General features: G+C 39.8%; 1 protein-coding gene across 1 annotated transcript in view; it reads right to left on the reverse strand.

The window, feature by feature from the left end:
- mybpc2a (myosin binding protein Ca) overlaps positions 1 to 15,934 on the reverse strand; it is a 73,658-nt gene that overhangs the window by 21,142 nt on the left and 36,582 nt on the right. The window contains exons 6-12 of the mRNA XM_035951147.2: positions 14,887 to 14,943; positions 14,628 to 14,797; positions 14,226 to 14,358; positions 9,548 to 9,672; positions 4,428 to 4,533; positions 2,319 to 2,488; positions 26 to 191 (exon numbers count right to left, since the gene is read on the reverse strand). Of these exons, the coding sequence (XP_035807040.2) occupies positions 26 to 191; positions 2,319 to 2,488; positions 4,428 to 4,533; positions 9,548 to 9,672; positions 14,226 to 14,358; positions 14,628 to 14,797; positions 14,887 to 14,943 (927 nt within the window). The remainder of the gene's footprint in view (positions 1 to 25; positions 192 to 2,318; positions 2,489 to 4,427; positions 4,534 to 9,547; positions 9,673 to 14,225; positions 14,359 to 14,627; positions 14,798 to 14,886; positions 14,944 to 15,934) is intronic.

Consider the following 15,934-nt stretch of genomic DNA (forward strand, 5'->3'; position numbering starts at 1 on the left):
ACAGCCGTCTGATGTGCAGCGATACCTTCCGATGTGCGTCATTTTGATGCGATCACTGGCCTGGACTTCCACACCATCCTTGAACCACTTCCCCGTCACCTTTTCATCCGACACTTCACACTTGAATACAGCCTGTTCAGCTGACTTCACCGTCAGGTCAGCTATGCTCTGCAGAACCTCCAGCTCCTTTTCTGGAGTAAATAAAAAGAAGAAAACGGCACAGATGAAAACATACTGCAGCATACGGAGGTTTGTTTACACAGACAATGCAGCTGATTTTGACCCATGCCAATTGGCAACATGTGACTACAGGTCACAAATACACTTCAGTAATCACTTGACAAAATCTGCACTTGTAATTCCTGTTCTCAAGGAGCAGTTCAACATTTTGAGACATCTGCTTTGAAATGACTGTCATGCCTGAACTGTAGCAGGAGTCAGCAGGGAATTAGCTTATCAAAAGGAATGGAAACAGAGTAAAACAAATAGAATGGCTCCACAAAAAGTAAAGCTGCTGCAATTAGTTGGTAAAATCGATGATGTTGGTGCTGAACATGTGTTGACACTAATATTTTTAAGCGATGCATATGTTGTTTTTACTTAAGCCCATTCTAACAAATGTTTTTCTTTAGTGTCACTCCATAATTGTTGCATCCTGACATCGTTAGTTTTAGGCTCCAGTGATTGGTCGGCTGTAGTCAGAGCTGCAGAATTAGACAATGGAGACCTTAACAGAGTCCGATTCGGTTCAATGCGCAAGCCTCCAGAGACACAAGAGTCTGAGAAGTCTCAGAGTCCTTACGGCAGATCACAGCAGCAGAGCGCAATGTATGAACACCTGAAGAGCAAACACTGCTGGAAACACTTACATCCTTTAGCTTCTCTCCTGCTCTCTGTGCTCACATATACTGTATCTCAATATAACCAAATTACCAATAAAGCTGTTCTCATGCACATATTTTTCTGTTTCTGATACCAAAATGAGTGTAGCGTAGCCCATTAAGTCTTAACTGAACTGTTGCTTTCAATGGCTAAACTTGAGACTTTTAAAACTGCAACATTATCTGACAAACTGCACATGAGCATTGATTAGAGATGACGGCTGTGCTGTGAATTTGACTATTTTTAATAGAATTTACTACCACAGTCAGAGAACAACTACATAATAAGCAGAATAGAAGTTGCTTTAGCTGCAATTACAATGTCATACAGTTTGTCAAAATAAGTGAAATTAAATGGTCATTAGGGTTTTTTTTTTTTTTTTTTTTTTTTTTTAGAGGAAAATTGGCAGTTTAGTCTCACAGAAACACTGACTTCTTTTGAATCACTTCCTAAACCCTATTTTAATAGATCTGCTTTCATGTGACATCATTTTGTTACGGTCTATCAATGCTTTTATTATTTTATTTGTGCTTATTTATATTGACATATTCATCTTCTTGTTGTTTTTCTTGCTTCAGTTGGCCTCTTACTGCTTTCTTGTTGGCATTTTGCCTCCTGGATCTGGTTTGTCAAAGCACTTTGTAAAAAGGTGCTATATAATAAAAAGATATTATAAAAGACCCATACTTTCAAAAAAAATGACCTATTTCTTTGCGGTCCTTTAAAATTCTGTATTTAATATACTGACTAATGAATGGTTTACTGCCTAAAATACTAAATGCACTCATCTATTTTTGGACCGTATTTGAGGAGTAATAGTTGTGTCCATTTCTTTGCCTGTACTTCAGCATCACACGATGATAATAAGTTGTTTCTCCATCATCTGTGGCTCGGTTAGGGTTAGCTGCATATAGCCGCCTAGATTGCAATACTACGTTCACATTAACCACCTGATTCTCTGCGACTGTGACTAGACGGCTTCCTCTCTGCATTCCCATCCTGCAGCTGAGGACGAGGGACAGAGATTTTCTCACACTATAATCAATTTAGGAGACTCGTCTGGCTTGCAAGTAAGCAGCGACTAAGACAGCCGGCTGTCTGAAGCCAGCTATCAATTTTGGAAGTGTAGAGGAAAATCGGTATGACGAATGCTGTGAACCAATGATACAAGATACTAATGAAGTAATATTAATTATGACATGAGTAATGACTAATTTGCTGCTTTTTCATGCTTGTCAGGATGGAAAACATCAACATGTGCTGATTAAATTTTGTTTAAGTTCCTCACTGAGGCATCGTTAGCCAACTTTAAGTTACTGCTTCTGATGCTGTTGGATTCTCTTTAGGATGATTAACATTACCGGTGTTTTAAATGTGCGTGTTTCCCAGTTTATCTGTAATAAACCTGGTACTGTATCGATGAGAAGACAAAGCACCTTCAACCTCCAGTTCTGCCTTGGACTCTCCACCGTTGGTGAAGGCGTAGTACATTCCAGTATCATCTGTAGTGGCTTCGTTTATGATCAAAATGTGCCTCTTGCCGTCCTTTTTAAACCTGTACTTTGAACCTGCAGTGTCTCTCGTCAGCTCAACTCCATCTTTCATCCTGTGCAGAAAAACACACACACATGCATCAGTGGCACTGGAGCACCGAGAAGTGAGGAGCAGCAGCTATTGACTGACATGTCGGCGGCGCTCTACATGGCTGGAGCCTTCAGGGATCACAAAGCTTTGGCACAGTTGAAGATGGTGCAGGAGGTGAGCGTTTCTTCAAATAGACTTTGGGTTCTGCTCTCACAGCAATTGTTAAAATAGCTCTCAGACAGTTTTCCAATGAAAAGTCATCCATTATAAGCTGTTGTTTAATCTGGATGTACAAAAACGTCCTGCTCGACTTCCAGTTAACAGCCCATCCAGGCTTATGCATCCATCCCTAAATTCTTGTTTTGAGTCTTGTGCACTGTAACAAAACAAAACACAAAGTACTGTGCTTTCAGGCGAATTCTTGATGCAATGCAAAACACAAGCGACTGGGTATTTGCATATTTTGTTTCTGCTTTCTCATGTTTTTTTATTCTCTTGTTTGGAATAACCCAGTTTATCTGTTTGGAGGTTCGCAGAAACTCTAAAGGTGTGTTCAGACGCAGGTTTAGATGTGGGCACAATTGTGTATAATCTTGTTGTGAAGAGGCTACTGGGCCATAGTTTGGGATTTACCCACAGCAGTGGAATAAGCCATCTGCATGATCGGAAAATGTTTCAACTAGTGGAAGTAATCTCCACTTATCCCTCGGCTTTATGAATCTGGCGTTACTTCAGAAACATTTGGAGGAAAAAGAAGTTGGACTGAAAGAAAATAACAGACAAAAAGGATTTGTGGTGAAGACAGTAAAAGGCTGAGACCTAAATATACCGATTAGTCAGTTAGTGGCCACTTTGCAGCTCTGCAGCCAGTATATTGGCTGTTTGGGATGAATAAACTCAGATAGTTGGGCACATCTGCAGGGGTCACTTTCAATAACGACAAACTTAACTGATTTTCATTTGGGCATCATGAACCAATGTTACGTCTGTGAAAACATCAATAAATTACCGTAGCTTTTAGATGCAAATGCACTTTGTTTCATTATTTTATCATCACATTGAATTCATGTAGTCTAAAAATGTAAACAATTGTCAATACAATCACCATGTTCTGCTCATAAAACAAGCTTATCCAACCAAAACAGTTTCCCAGTTAACAGCCCATCCAGGCTTATACGTATATCCCTAAATTCTCAGACAAAGTCTTGAGTGTTTTGTACTGTAACAAAGCAAAGCATGAACATTTCTAAGACAGAGAGGAATTTCTGCTGCATTGCAAAACACAAGCAACCGGCTTTTTGCATACAAGCTTTTGTTTCTGCTTTTTCTATTATTTTTTCAGCTGTAAACTAGATCCTAAAGTCCCTGTCCACTTCTCAGCTTTCTTGATGAGCAAGGGACTCTGCCAATCAGTTAAATAAACTTTATGTAGCATAAGTTGTGTAATAAATGCATGCAAGTCCAGGTGCTGAGGAAGCTTGACCTAAAAGATTGCATAAATAGCATACAATGTTAGAAACAATAATAAAATAAGGAATAAGAGATGACAAGTTGTAATAAAAACACATGAGATGAAAGTTTTCTTTAAAAGTATCCATGCTTTCAGGTTCTCCAGCAGGATGCTATGCTCCAACATGACTGTTATAAAGTAGTGGATGAAAGAAAACAGCTGGAAATATAGTTATCCGGTACAAAATTTGCCTCAAACTACATGAAAGTTGCTGTTATTACCTGAACTGAAGACAACTCTGTTGACATTCACATCACATTCTGTGATAATGATGAATCCCACAGTGTGGACATCTCACATAGCAACGCTTTTTACACTTTGTTTTGCGAGGCCTCCAAACTTACCGCCTCAGTGGACGGTTTAGTCATTTATATTTGTAACCTGACCTCCGACTAATGAATCCGCATTTCATAATTAATATCAGGGTGAACCAAAGGGAGCGTTAACTCACCATTTGACGTTGGCTCCTTCCTCAGACACTTCCACTTCAAACTCCACCTTTTCACCCACCACAGTGTGAACATCGTCCAGCAGCTTGGTGATGGTGACTGGAGGCTCTGGAGACAAAACAGCACAGCTTTGAGTCAAACCGCCTGTAAAATGAGTCATTAAAGACCTGTACTACCGCGTTATGTAAATCACCTACAGTACGTATCTGAATCACCGGAGGAGCACTGACCGCTAACACGAGTGGGGGAGAGAAGAAGTGTCGTAGGCAAACAGATCTGGAAGGTAACAGCACTTGAGTGGAGTGAGTAATGCTTTTCAACACGCAATGACAAAACAACTCATTTGGCAACTGTGTGAGCCTCAGGCGCCACTCTGACACACGCAAAATCTTGATTTCAAAGGCCTTGTCCACATTAATGCAGATTATTTTGAAAATTAATTAGTTTTGTCAACGTCTGGGCCTTTCATCCACATGCAAACTGTGTTTTAGGTCATTAAAATAGAGATTTTTGAAAAGACTTTAAAAAGTGAGGATTTTTAAAAACTCTGCTTTGTGTAAAATGGAGAGATCTCAGTTTGTGCACGCCCATTGTTGCTTTGTGTAACGAGCATGTACCTAAAATAACAACAACAATGGCAGATACACAGTGATTACTTTTGGTTAGCACTAACAGCTACAAGTTTGGCTGCTAGTTCTGTGTCTGCTGGGTCTAGTTTTACTTGGTCCACAGTATGGTGAAAGGACAATCCTCTCTGCTATTTGATGTATTGTCGGCATGCTTGTTAGAGAGTTGGCAATCATATTTGTCTTCCAATGTGCAAGGAGCCTCCTTCTACTTCATGACTCGAAGCAAACTGTAATTAGAAACTAACAAATCTAACTTATTACCCGCAGTGTCCTGTAATTTTAAAATAAATAAATGTTTTTGTTAGTTTATGATTCAAGACAACACCTAGAGCAACAAAAACTGAGTTTTTCTGTTACTGATGTACCTACAATGATAATAACTCTTATTGAAAGAATTTTCAACACATTTTCTGATAAAAACAGATTTTTTTGTTAACTTCTAAGCTTAAATAAAAGGGATTTTTTTAAACCTCTAAATTGTTTCAAGTTTGCTAATTAATTACAATTACTCTCAACAATAATAAGAAGAACATAACAATAATTACAAAAAGTGACAAAATTACAATTCAGTAATGTAATTGCATGAAAATAGACCTATGAATTACATGCTATATACAGTTTATGTTCAAATATACAGTCATACAGCTATTAATACACAGATATTTCTTAGAGAGCATTGTGGTGTATGCAGGGTTTAGCCTGATTTAACAGTTTGCTGAATAAGAATCAGTCAGAAAATCAGTTTGATTCCTGGAAAAATATTAATTCTGTGATTTCCAGCCATACTGTCCAGCTCTAATAGCTACAGCTTGGAAGTCCAAACAAGTACTCACCCGCCTTATTCATTTATTTTACAATTTCCATGTTTAATTGACATTACTTTGTAAAAATCTGTTTTCACTCTGACATGAACGAGTCTTTTTTTTAAAAGTCAATTCTTGTCAAAATGCCAAATTATATTGACCATGATTCAACGTTGAAAAGCATTAAAAGGGAAAAAATTCTCAAAGGAGGGGAATACTTGTTATAGACACTGCATATTTGCACCTATACTTCAGGTATTTAGTGCTGTTTCCTCTCTGTGGATGGTGGTTGATGACAGAAGAAGGACAACAAGTGAAAACCCCTCGTTTAGATTTGAATTACATCACAATAAACTCCTGAAGCCACCAAACAGACCCGTCATGTAGAGGTGGAGGTTCCTCCGTCTCCTGAGGTGCTGGGAGTCACATTGTGTAACCACACGGTGTGAAGCTTGATGCTCTGCTAGCTTCAGCTATTTGTCATCGTCAGGATGCCGTCCCCCTCCGGACGGCTCAATCGGCTCAGCCCTCAGCTGGTGAGCGCCACAAAATCATGGACACTGCACGATCGGACTCGCAAAAGTTTTGTGAAATGAGTTTGATGTTCTCAGAGCGATTCAGGTTTGTCCACTTAAAAACTGAGGATTTCATTTCCCTCAGGAACAGATACAGACACAGGAGATGTTAAGGACAGAGGACAAACCTTTAACTCCGCTCAGGGCACAAAATAAATTGCAATACTGCACAATAATAGTAGAAATAATTCCATAAGTCTGATGTTTTGTATTTGCTGTTTGGAATAACTCCATTAATTGTCTATTAAGGGGTTCAGCAAAACTCTAAAGGTACATTCAGGTGCAGATTTAGATGTGGCAAAATTGCATATAATCTCAATTTAAATGGGCTACTGGGCAATAGTTGAGGATTTACTCACAGCAGTGCCATCTGGACGATCTGAAAATGGTTCGAATGGAGCGAGTTTGTTGTACTTATGCCTTGGTAGAGATCAGGAAAAATAGGTAAAGGAAGCCAGATTGAGGAAAGATAGTAAAGAAACCGTTCACATCTCCTTTCTGTTGGCTGTTTGGGGTGAATAAAATTGATATTTCAATTGATTCATCATGAGTTGAAGTATTTCCTATCTGAGCACACCTTCAGGAGCCACTTTCAATAAAAACTAACTTCATAGTTTATCATTTTGTCAAAGTGAACCCATGCAGTTTGTGTAATATTATAAGCTAAAACTTTTACATGCATTGACATTTTATTCCTCATTTCACAAAGCTTTGCACGTGTTGAACTGGAGTAGCCATGTTTGTGGAAACCTCACACTACAACACTTAGACACAGCAGAGGCCCGAGCTCCAGCCGAAGTACCTTGTGTCTTTTTAAAAGTACTGCAACTGCTAGCTTTGACTAGCTGTCACCTGCTGAACTCTGCGCTGCCCTCGCTAACATCAAGATGAATCAGCCATACAAGCTACTGATGCAGGTGTTTGCAAACAGCCGTGTGAATGATATTTATACGCTCACAGACACACACACTGAGGCTGCACTGAAATGCTGAAGAGCTTGTGTGGCTGTAAAAGGAGGATGGACGGAAGAGAGTACAGAGTAAAGTACTGGATTAATATAGACGCAGGAGACCCAAGTAAATGTAATAAAACATACACTAAAGAGACATGGCAGATGTGAAGCTGTTAGCTTGATTACATTAACCCTGTTTGGTCTTATATGACACGATATTGTACAATGACATATAAAATACAATGCACCTACTTAAACCTTCTCCGAAAAGTCGTAATGGTTCAGCCGCAACATTAAAATCATCTGATATTGCATACTGTCAATACTATTCTGAGCTGTCGAGGACTCTGAAGGTGTCCTAAGATGTTATCAGCAGATCCTTATGGAAGCTGCATATGAGACTTCCATGGAACGGACTTGTTTTTACAGCACACTCCATTGTTTCTTGATCGGGTTGAGATCTGACAAATTTGGAGGCCAAATTTCTACTCTTTTTCATGCTCCTCAAATTACTCCAGAACAACGTTTGCAGTGTATCAGAGAGCATCATCCTGCTGAAAGAGGCCATCAGAGTAAACTGCTGCAGTGACAGGGTGGATCTGGTCTGTAACAAAGCTACGGTACGAGGGTACTTCAAAAAAAAAATCTTTCATGTCACAAGATTGTTCTAGCATTATTTTCAACACAGACTCCTTTAACCTCCAGTGCACTTGGTTTACCAATATTCTTGAACCTCCAGATACTGCTCAACAGCATGCATGACTTCACCGTCAGTCTGAAAATGGCAGGAAACAGAAGTCAGAAGGTGCAGGGTGGCTGAGTAAGGACTATGGAGCAACAGTTTAAAGCCACATTTGGCTGCTTCTGCCACCTGTACTGTTTGGACCGACACATTGTCCCGGAGCAACAGCAGCCAGCTCCAAGCCTTCCTCTCATTTTATCTTTGATTGCCTCAACCATTTGAGTCTTTGTGAACAGTGATATAAGGCTTTGTTATACCGAGTTATGCGCCAAAATGGGAGCTACGCCCCTTGTTTCCTGTTGAGGCGGAGAACTTCTTGACGCACATTCTTGTGTGAAAATAACATCTATGTGAATGCGGGATGTAAAGGTTTCCCAGTAGTTTGTCCAGAGCATCACATTGCTTCAGTTGGCTCCATGTGAGGTGAAAGACAGCGCTATTCATCAGACCTGGCCGCCTTCCTCCAACCATGGTCCAGTTCTGCTGCTCATGTGTCCACTGTAGGAGCTTTCAGTGGTAGACTGGAGTCAGCATGGACACTGGTTTAGACAGCTCCGTTCACCTTTCTGTTGCAGCAGCATTTAGGTTTAACGGTTTGTGCTACAGTAGCTCCTCTGTAGGCCAATTCCTTTCCTCCCTAGGGGCATGAATCAATCTTGGGCCTCCACAACCTCGGCACCGGTTCATTTATTGTCCTTTCGTGAATGTCTTTTGGTAACCTCTGCATCCCAGAATACCCAAAAGATTAGACAATATGGAGTTGCTCTGATTCAGTTGACTAGTTTTCCTAATTTGATCCCTGTAGTAGCTCATTTTTCCTGTTTCCAACTACAACTGATTGTTCACTTGCTACGTAAAATATAGACGCCACTGTAATTGCGTAATCAGTGTTATTTACTTCACCTGTCCGTGGTTTTAATGATGAGGCAGTGTTTATTCCATTTACCATGTTTTCCATTAAACCACTTATGTAACAACAAAAACACGGAATATTTGCGCTTTTTTTCCCCACTACTCTCGGTATAAAATAGAGCTTTCAGATACACCGACCTCCAAATTTTATGTTGCAATTAGCATTCAAATCGCCCCTCATAAACACTCGTATCAGTCAGACTGTAATGAATATGTCATCACATTAATACATACAGCACGATGATACATGACAATAAACAAAGCATAAAAATTTCACTCGCCACGTACCCATTAAAAATGAGTGAGCAGACAACAGAGCGCGGCGTGTTACTGTGTGGCATGAAAGCATGGAAATAAACAGACGACAAACACAGACACAAGAAGGGGAACAGAGCTGTCAGGCCTCTCAACGCTCAAATGACAGCGTTTGCTAAACTGAGCAGGAAAAAAAAAAAAAGACCCTCTCCCTCCTGAAAGAAGGATTCCTCCAAAGACAGTGACTCATATACCTTTGACAAAAACCTCCGTGAAGCACTTCTCCTCCCCGACCACGCACTCGTATGCCGCGTCATCCGACAGGCTGCACTTGTTGATAGTGAGTGTCCGCTTGTTGCCCACGCTCTCAAACACATACCTGGACACACGCACAGGGGGCGATGGGGGGAGATTGTACGAGCAGGAAACACAACAAATGAGACAAAAAGAAAAAAAAAAGAGAGGGAGGGAAAAATGAATAATTGCTCTCAGCAAATCCAGCCACAATCAGACGCACAGGGCCTGAAGACCACAGAGTGATTCAGCTGTATGGCAAGGCAGGAATTCACACATTTATAACAACACTACACACACACACACACACAATTACGCTCCTACACATTTACATTTAGGTCGCTGTAAAGAGAAAAATAGTGACAGACATCAGAAAGCTGCAGTAATATCACGGCGTCATCACATGCGGTGGACGGTTAAAGCATCGTCAGACAACTCAAGGTCAATTAATAGTAAATGCAATGAGACTAACTCAATGAACGCTGCAGGGCTTACAGTTGAGTTCTTTGTGTGGGAGTAAAGCACAGATTAAAATAACATTAAATTTAGCTTCTGTAAATGAATGCATTAGCTACTGCGGAGCGTTTGCATGCTCTCCAGACACGTGTAGGTTTTTCTTTCAGCGACACACATCAGAACTCCACAAATGCAGCGTTGCACTCCTGTTACATCGTCGGACTCCTTGTCAGAACCTGCCGTCTGTGTTACGCAACTCTATGTAACTCTCGTGTGTCAGCAGCAGCATCACTTTGTTACGACTCCACACCCACATATTTCTGTTGTTCTCAAACTGCAGCTCCAGATGACTCAGATGACGTCACTGACGGAGTTTTATTCTCCATAAGTCACACACACTCCTCCTGCATGAGTTTTTTTTCAATATATCCAAACAGACTTTTAGTAAATGTCTGTTATTCCATTGTATTAGTTGATATGGATATCAAACCACTCTCAATAATTGTACTATTAGTTATCCAGTTAGTTTTTAGTTTTGTGAAATTGCACGATTAATATATAGTTTGATGTAGTGTAGAAAATCAGTAAAAAAAATAATTAAAAAGTTGAAAATCTAGCTGCAAAGATGACAGAAAAGCATGTTTAAAAAATGTAGTCAATTTAACTACAGTAAAACAGTGTAATTTTATGGTCACACAATGTAAAAGAAAGAATGGCTATACATCGTATAATGTGAAAATGTAGATTTTTGATGTGATTTGTGCATGTTTTGTTTTTTGTTGTTTTTTTACAGAAAAGATGGAAATGAATACAATTTTTTGTGATTTCACTAAATAGTATGCTTAAAAAACAAACAAATGTAAAATAAAATTATTATTAGAATCATAAAATAATTTAAAAATTTGATAATTTAAAAAAAATGACATCAAAAAATGTGCTTTTAATGGTATATTTTGCTGATTCAACTACAGTAAAAACTGGAATTTCATGGTCAGTTTGGTCAATTGTAAAAGAATAAATTATCATTTGTAAAAATACAGACTTTTGCTGTGGATATTATTTACAGTTTTGGCTTTTTTCTTTAGGATTAACATGTAAATGATTTTTTTTCAAAGGTTTCATGTAAATAAAATCTGTTTTTTCAAAAAACAGAGAAAATCTGTAAAATAACAGTAAATTGTTCAAAAAATTACAGTTTTAAAACTGTTAAAGAAACATGTATTTTTTTACAGTGTGCTTAAATGTTAAATCTCCACTGGTCGTAATAAGATCTTTTCTACCTAGATTGATTATTTATCTGTGCAGTTTCGGCTCAGTTTGTTTTTTTTTTTTTTTAACATCTAAACGATAGAAGCAGTGTGTTTCATATGAAGCAAAGAAGATCAGGATTGTAGCAGGAACATTTTAATCCAGTCTGCAACCGGAGACATTTGATTTGTTGGAGCTCCACGGTCACAGCACTCAGTCTGGAAAGACCTCCTCCTCCGAGGCTCCGTTCAGGGCAAAATTAAAGTCCCCTCTCACGTCGTAACTCTCTTAATCATAACAGGAAGAGGGCTGCTTCACTTTCCATGAACAGCATGAAGCTTCTCGAAATAGCAGATGGTGGTGCCATTGAAAAAATACCACTCGCAACAGCTGTAGCCTCTTCAATAAAACACCAAAAGGAGCCTTTGAAGGAGGAGGGGAAGGCAAAAGGAGACACTGGATATGGCTCAGCATCCTAAAGGGGCCTGAATATAACATATATGGACCGTTAGATGTCCACCAGAGTCAGAGCTGTTCCAGAGGAGCTTTAAATTAACCCTTTATAGAAACAGCCTCGTCTCCACACAGCACCTGAACAGCTCCTGTAATCAGCTGTGCTCCAGCTAATTACCAGCTGCTCTTCATTAGCCGGCTAACACCCTCTTTAGCACCCAATGTTCCTGCAAACACATGAAGTTACTTTTACTTTATGTGAAACACACAAGTTGTGTTTATTGTCTGGTTCTGCTGGAGGTTTCTTCTTGTTAAAAGTGAGTTCTTCTCTCCACTGTTGTAAATATGCTGCTGGTAGAGGTTTGCTGGGTTTTCTATGTATAATAGGCTCTTAATCCCCCGCTTCATTCAGTCAACCGATGATGTTTTGGGCCACTGTGGGCCAAAAATGCCAGGACTGATTTTTTTTGCCTCAGTCCACCTCTGAAGGTCATTGCGGAGCTGCAAACTAAGATGAAGACGCTGCATTTCTTTTCACATGATGTACTTATTGTGGCTACCTCTGAAGTGTTGAATTCGTGGAAATTTTGAGAAAAATCTAATCAACATTTTGATATATGCAGAAAAAAAAATTAAATATATGTGTAATGAGAAAAGGTTGTTTGCAGTAGCCAGTTTTCCGTTTTTCTTTTATTGATCACAGTTCATAGTTGTAGTTTTTTGGCTCGCAACAGTACTGTTTGGATTTTACTGCTCTCAACAACCTAATTTCCAGGAGAAGCGACTAAGGAGTCTCTGCAGAACAGAAGTGGGCGTTCCGCAACCGTAACCCTGACCCTGTGGAACAATGAGGAACGCCCACTCGTGTTCTGTAGAGACCTTGGCTTGGCAGCGGCAGCCAGATGTTTTCAGCGGAACCCAGTGTAAGCTACCTGTCCAGCAGCAAGCAGCGGACAGACACAGTTCTAAATTAACTGGTTTATATGTGGGGCAGGAATAGTGGATTCACAGAAATGTGACACCAAACCAATGTTGATATTTCCTCACTGTGTACTAGATGTGTAATTAGACATCAATTATAAGTTAATATTATGTCAGAGTTCTGTTTACAGCTTTATATGAGATCCAAATATCAATTAATTCAGTGATATTAAGACTTACTAACACAGAAACGGACAGCAGTCTCGCCTGTTACCTTCATTTATGGAGAGTTCTCCCTGCTTTATATAAAACCTGATGGAAAAACTCATTAAATTTTGGTTTTGGTTGTGAATTCACTTTTCATAGAAGAGTGGCCTGTTCTCGCCTGGTGACCTTTTAGTTGTTGTTGTTGTTTTTTGTTTTCTGGCTGCAGTAACTGCTGAAATGGCAGTGAGTAATTAACCCAAGCAGCAAACACTAAGACGGAAAAATGAAGTTAATGTAGAGGTGCTAAAAACTGCAGTTCCATGAATGGCCACTTGAGGCTGGCATCAAAAAGGAGTCAATCCCCGTAGATGGCTATGTTAAAATATACAGATTTACAGCATGTTTACATTCTGGTAACAAATATGGTTTTGGTCTCTGTAACAAATGCCCTCTTTTATTACAACTGTAAAATGAGCTACTTTTTTTCTTTTTTCTTTCTTTGTTTTTTTTTTTTTTTTTTAACAAAAGTTACCCATTCAAATGGGTTGGCGTTCCGCACCCTTAAAAAGATGCTCTATTAACTAGTCATGCATTCCTAGAATATATAGATGGCATTCTACTAAGCATATATGGAATGTGATTAGCAGGTAGTATAACAAGAACAACTAATTAACTCACTGAAAGGCAGGCGACGAAGGACATGCATATCAGAAAATGTGTTGTACATTAACTGTTGTACCAAATTGTGCCACCAGGTGGAACCTCTTCCTCTTTAGCATTGTAGCAACCCGAGGAGGCAGTTACTCAGTCACCAGCAGTTCCTTGTTAGCAAGTGAGAAAGCACTGTGGGAGTTTTTGCTAGCAATGGGAAAGTCTCCTTTGACACTTAATGCCTAATGGACAGACCTCTCATGTTTTTTGAAGAGTTAGTGACTAGTCAGTGATTGGCTTTAAATCTGTGTTATCAGGACACAGAATGATGTCCACTGAGTCCATGTTGTGTAATCAATTGATCTGTTACTGATTGTTAAAGCTGCCTATTATCACTTAAGAAACCTGTTCAAAATTTTCATGTCTACCATCTACACATTGATTGTGTCTGTAGTTTGTAGCTTGAAGGCCTTGTTTTGGTGTCAAAGTCATCAGATGTTAAATCCTACAGTTCAAGCTTTACATTACATCTTTGGCCACTTTGTGTTAACTACTCTTGTGTCTTTAACAACAAGCCATGGGTGAGCAACCTCATTAAATGACAGCAATTATCAGTATATTTGTATTCTCGCTCAACACTACGGCCCAGAACACAAACACCTTTTATGTACACACAGACACATATAGTGTACAGTGGCTCACTTGGCCGATGGTTTGATCTCCTGTCCGTTTTTGAACCACTTGATAGGAGCGTCGGGGTCGGCCACCTCCACAGTGAGCGAGATCTTCTTGCCCTTGTCCACTGAGTAGGCTGGATCCAGCTTCCTCAGGAAAGCTGACAAGAGAATATCCTGTTAGGATATTTCAACCACTGCTTTAATAGCCAAGTAATCCATACGTGCCAACCAGCAGAAAGCATAAGCTAACACACATTCCACCTGTTGTCCCAGCAATAAAACGTGTCCCGCGAGGCCTTTAAGCGCTGCTGGTATTTACAGCCTACTGCACAAGAGAGGTCTCGTTTTCCTGCCTTCTGTCTAACTCGTAATGCACACTCTGCCTTCGCCTCGTAACCCCTCTCCTGTCTCTTCCCTCGCTCCTCACCGTCACTCTTCTTGGTTTCCACCTTCTTCATCGCCTTCAGCCTCTTCAGCATGCCCCTCAGGTCAGTGATGCCATACTCAAAGGCAATCTTCTCGTAGTCACAGGGCTTGGCTGCCTTTAAAATTTCCCAAACATCCACCTCTTCTTTTGGCCCCTCTTGTTTCCTCGCTCTGATGAACAGTGGTGAATAACACAATGAACAGAGGGCAAACCAAATTTGCGACAGATAAACCTGAAACTCTGAAAATATAAATCTCACCTTTTCTTGAGCAGTGCACTGAAGTCCAGATCGCCAGCATCCTCACCTGCATCTCCACTGGAGTTAAAAGAGAAAAGATCCGGGCTTCATCATATTTTTAACCCATGCTACTGCATAGTGAGAAAAACAGCATTAATAAGATCAAGATAAGATCAGCTTTATTCATCCCACAGGAAGTTGTTTCAATACCACATTCAACAACACATTCCCTTTTATTCCAAATTGCTCAGAACCAAAAATAAGCCCAGAAACTCTAAAACCACAATAATAACAAAAACAACATGAACAAATGCAACTGAGCACAGCGGATCTGCAATAAATTCGTGCCTGTAATTAAAGCTTACCCTTTTTTCAGCCTGTTTCAGCAAAAATAGAGCACATAGAGAGCATAGAGGAGAGCATCTGATGAGGACTACAAGCTACCATCATGCCCTAAATTCAACTGGCAGACAAAAATCACAATAGACAAGCAGCATGTAACATGACAAAAATGAGCACCACGAACATCATTAGCATCAAACACTGAACGTGTTACAGGCAGCATAAGTAAGTGTTTTGGTGTGGAGGGAAACAAAGGAGGCTGAAAACAGATGATTTGTCATGAAGGCGGTTCATTAAGCAAATAACATTTAATTATTTAAGAAATCTCAGCCAGGAAGCCCATTACGGCCCTAATTTTGGCTGCTGTGGATCAAACAAAAGCAAAAACTTCAGACTGAGCGAGTTTTAAAGTATGGCTAAAGCCGAGCCAAACTGCAAGAGTTTTACAAACACATCTAGAAATTGGGCTGCATCACTCACACAAGGTGAAACTATTCTCAGATATGCACACACTGCAAAACTGGAAAATAATGGTGCATCACAGTGCTGCAGGATATTATTAAGATAACTGGACCAGATGGAGAAGGAGCAGTGCACCGGCTCCTGTGATTTTATGGAGAGACAGATATAAACAAAATGGGGACTGTGGTGCGAGAGCTTGCTGTAACTCTAATAATACTTTGCAGAGAGAGAAAAAAAGCAAAGGCTAAACGAGTATGGAGGACAA

This window comes from Amphiprion ocellaris, chromosome 19 (genome assembly GCF_022539595.1).
Source record: "Amphiprion ocellaris isolate individual 3 ecotype Okinawa chromosome 19, ASM2253959v1, whole genome shotgun sequence".
NCBI lineage: Eukaryota > Metazoa > Chordata > Actinopteri > Pomacentridae > Amphiprion > Amphiprion ocellaris.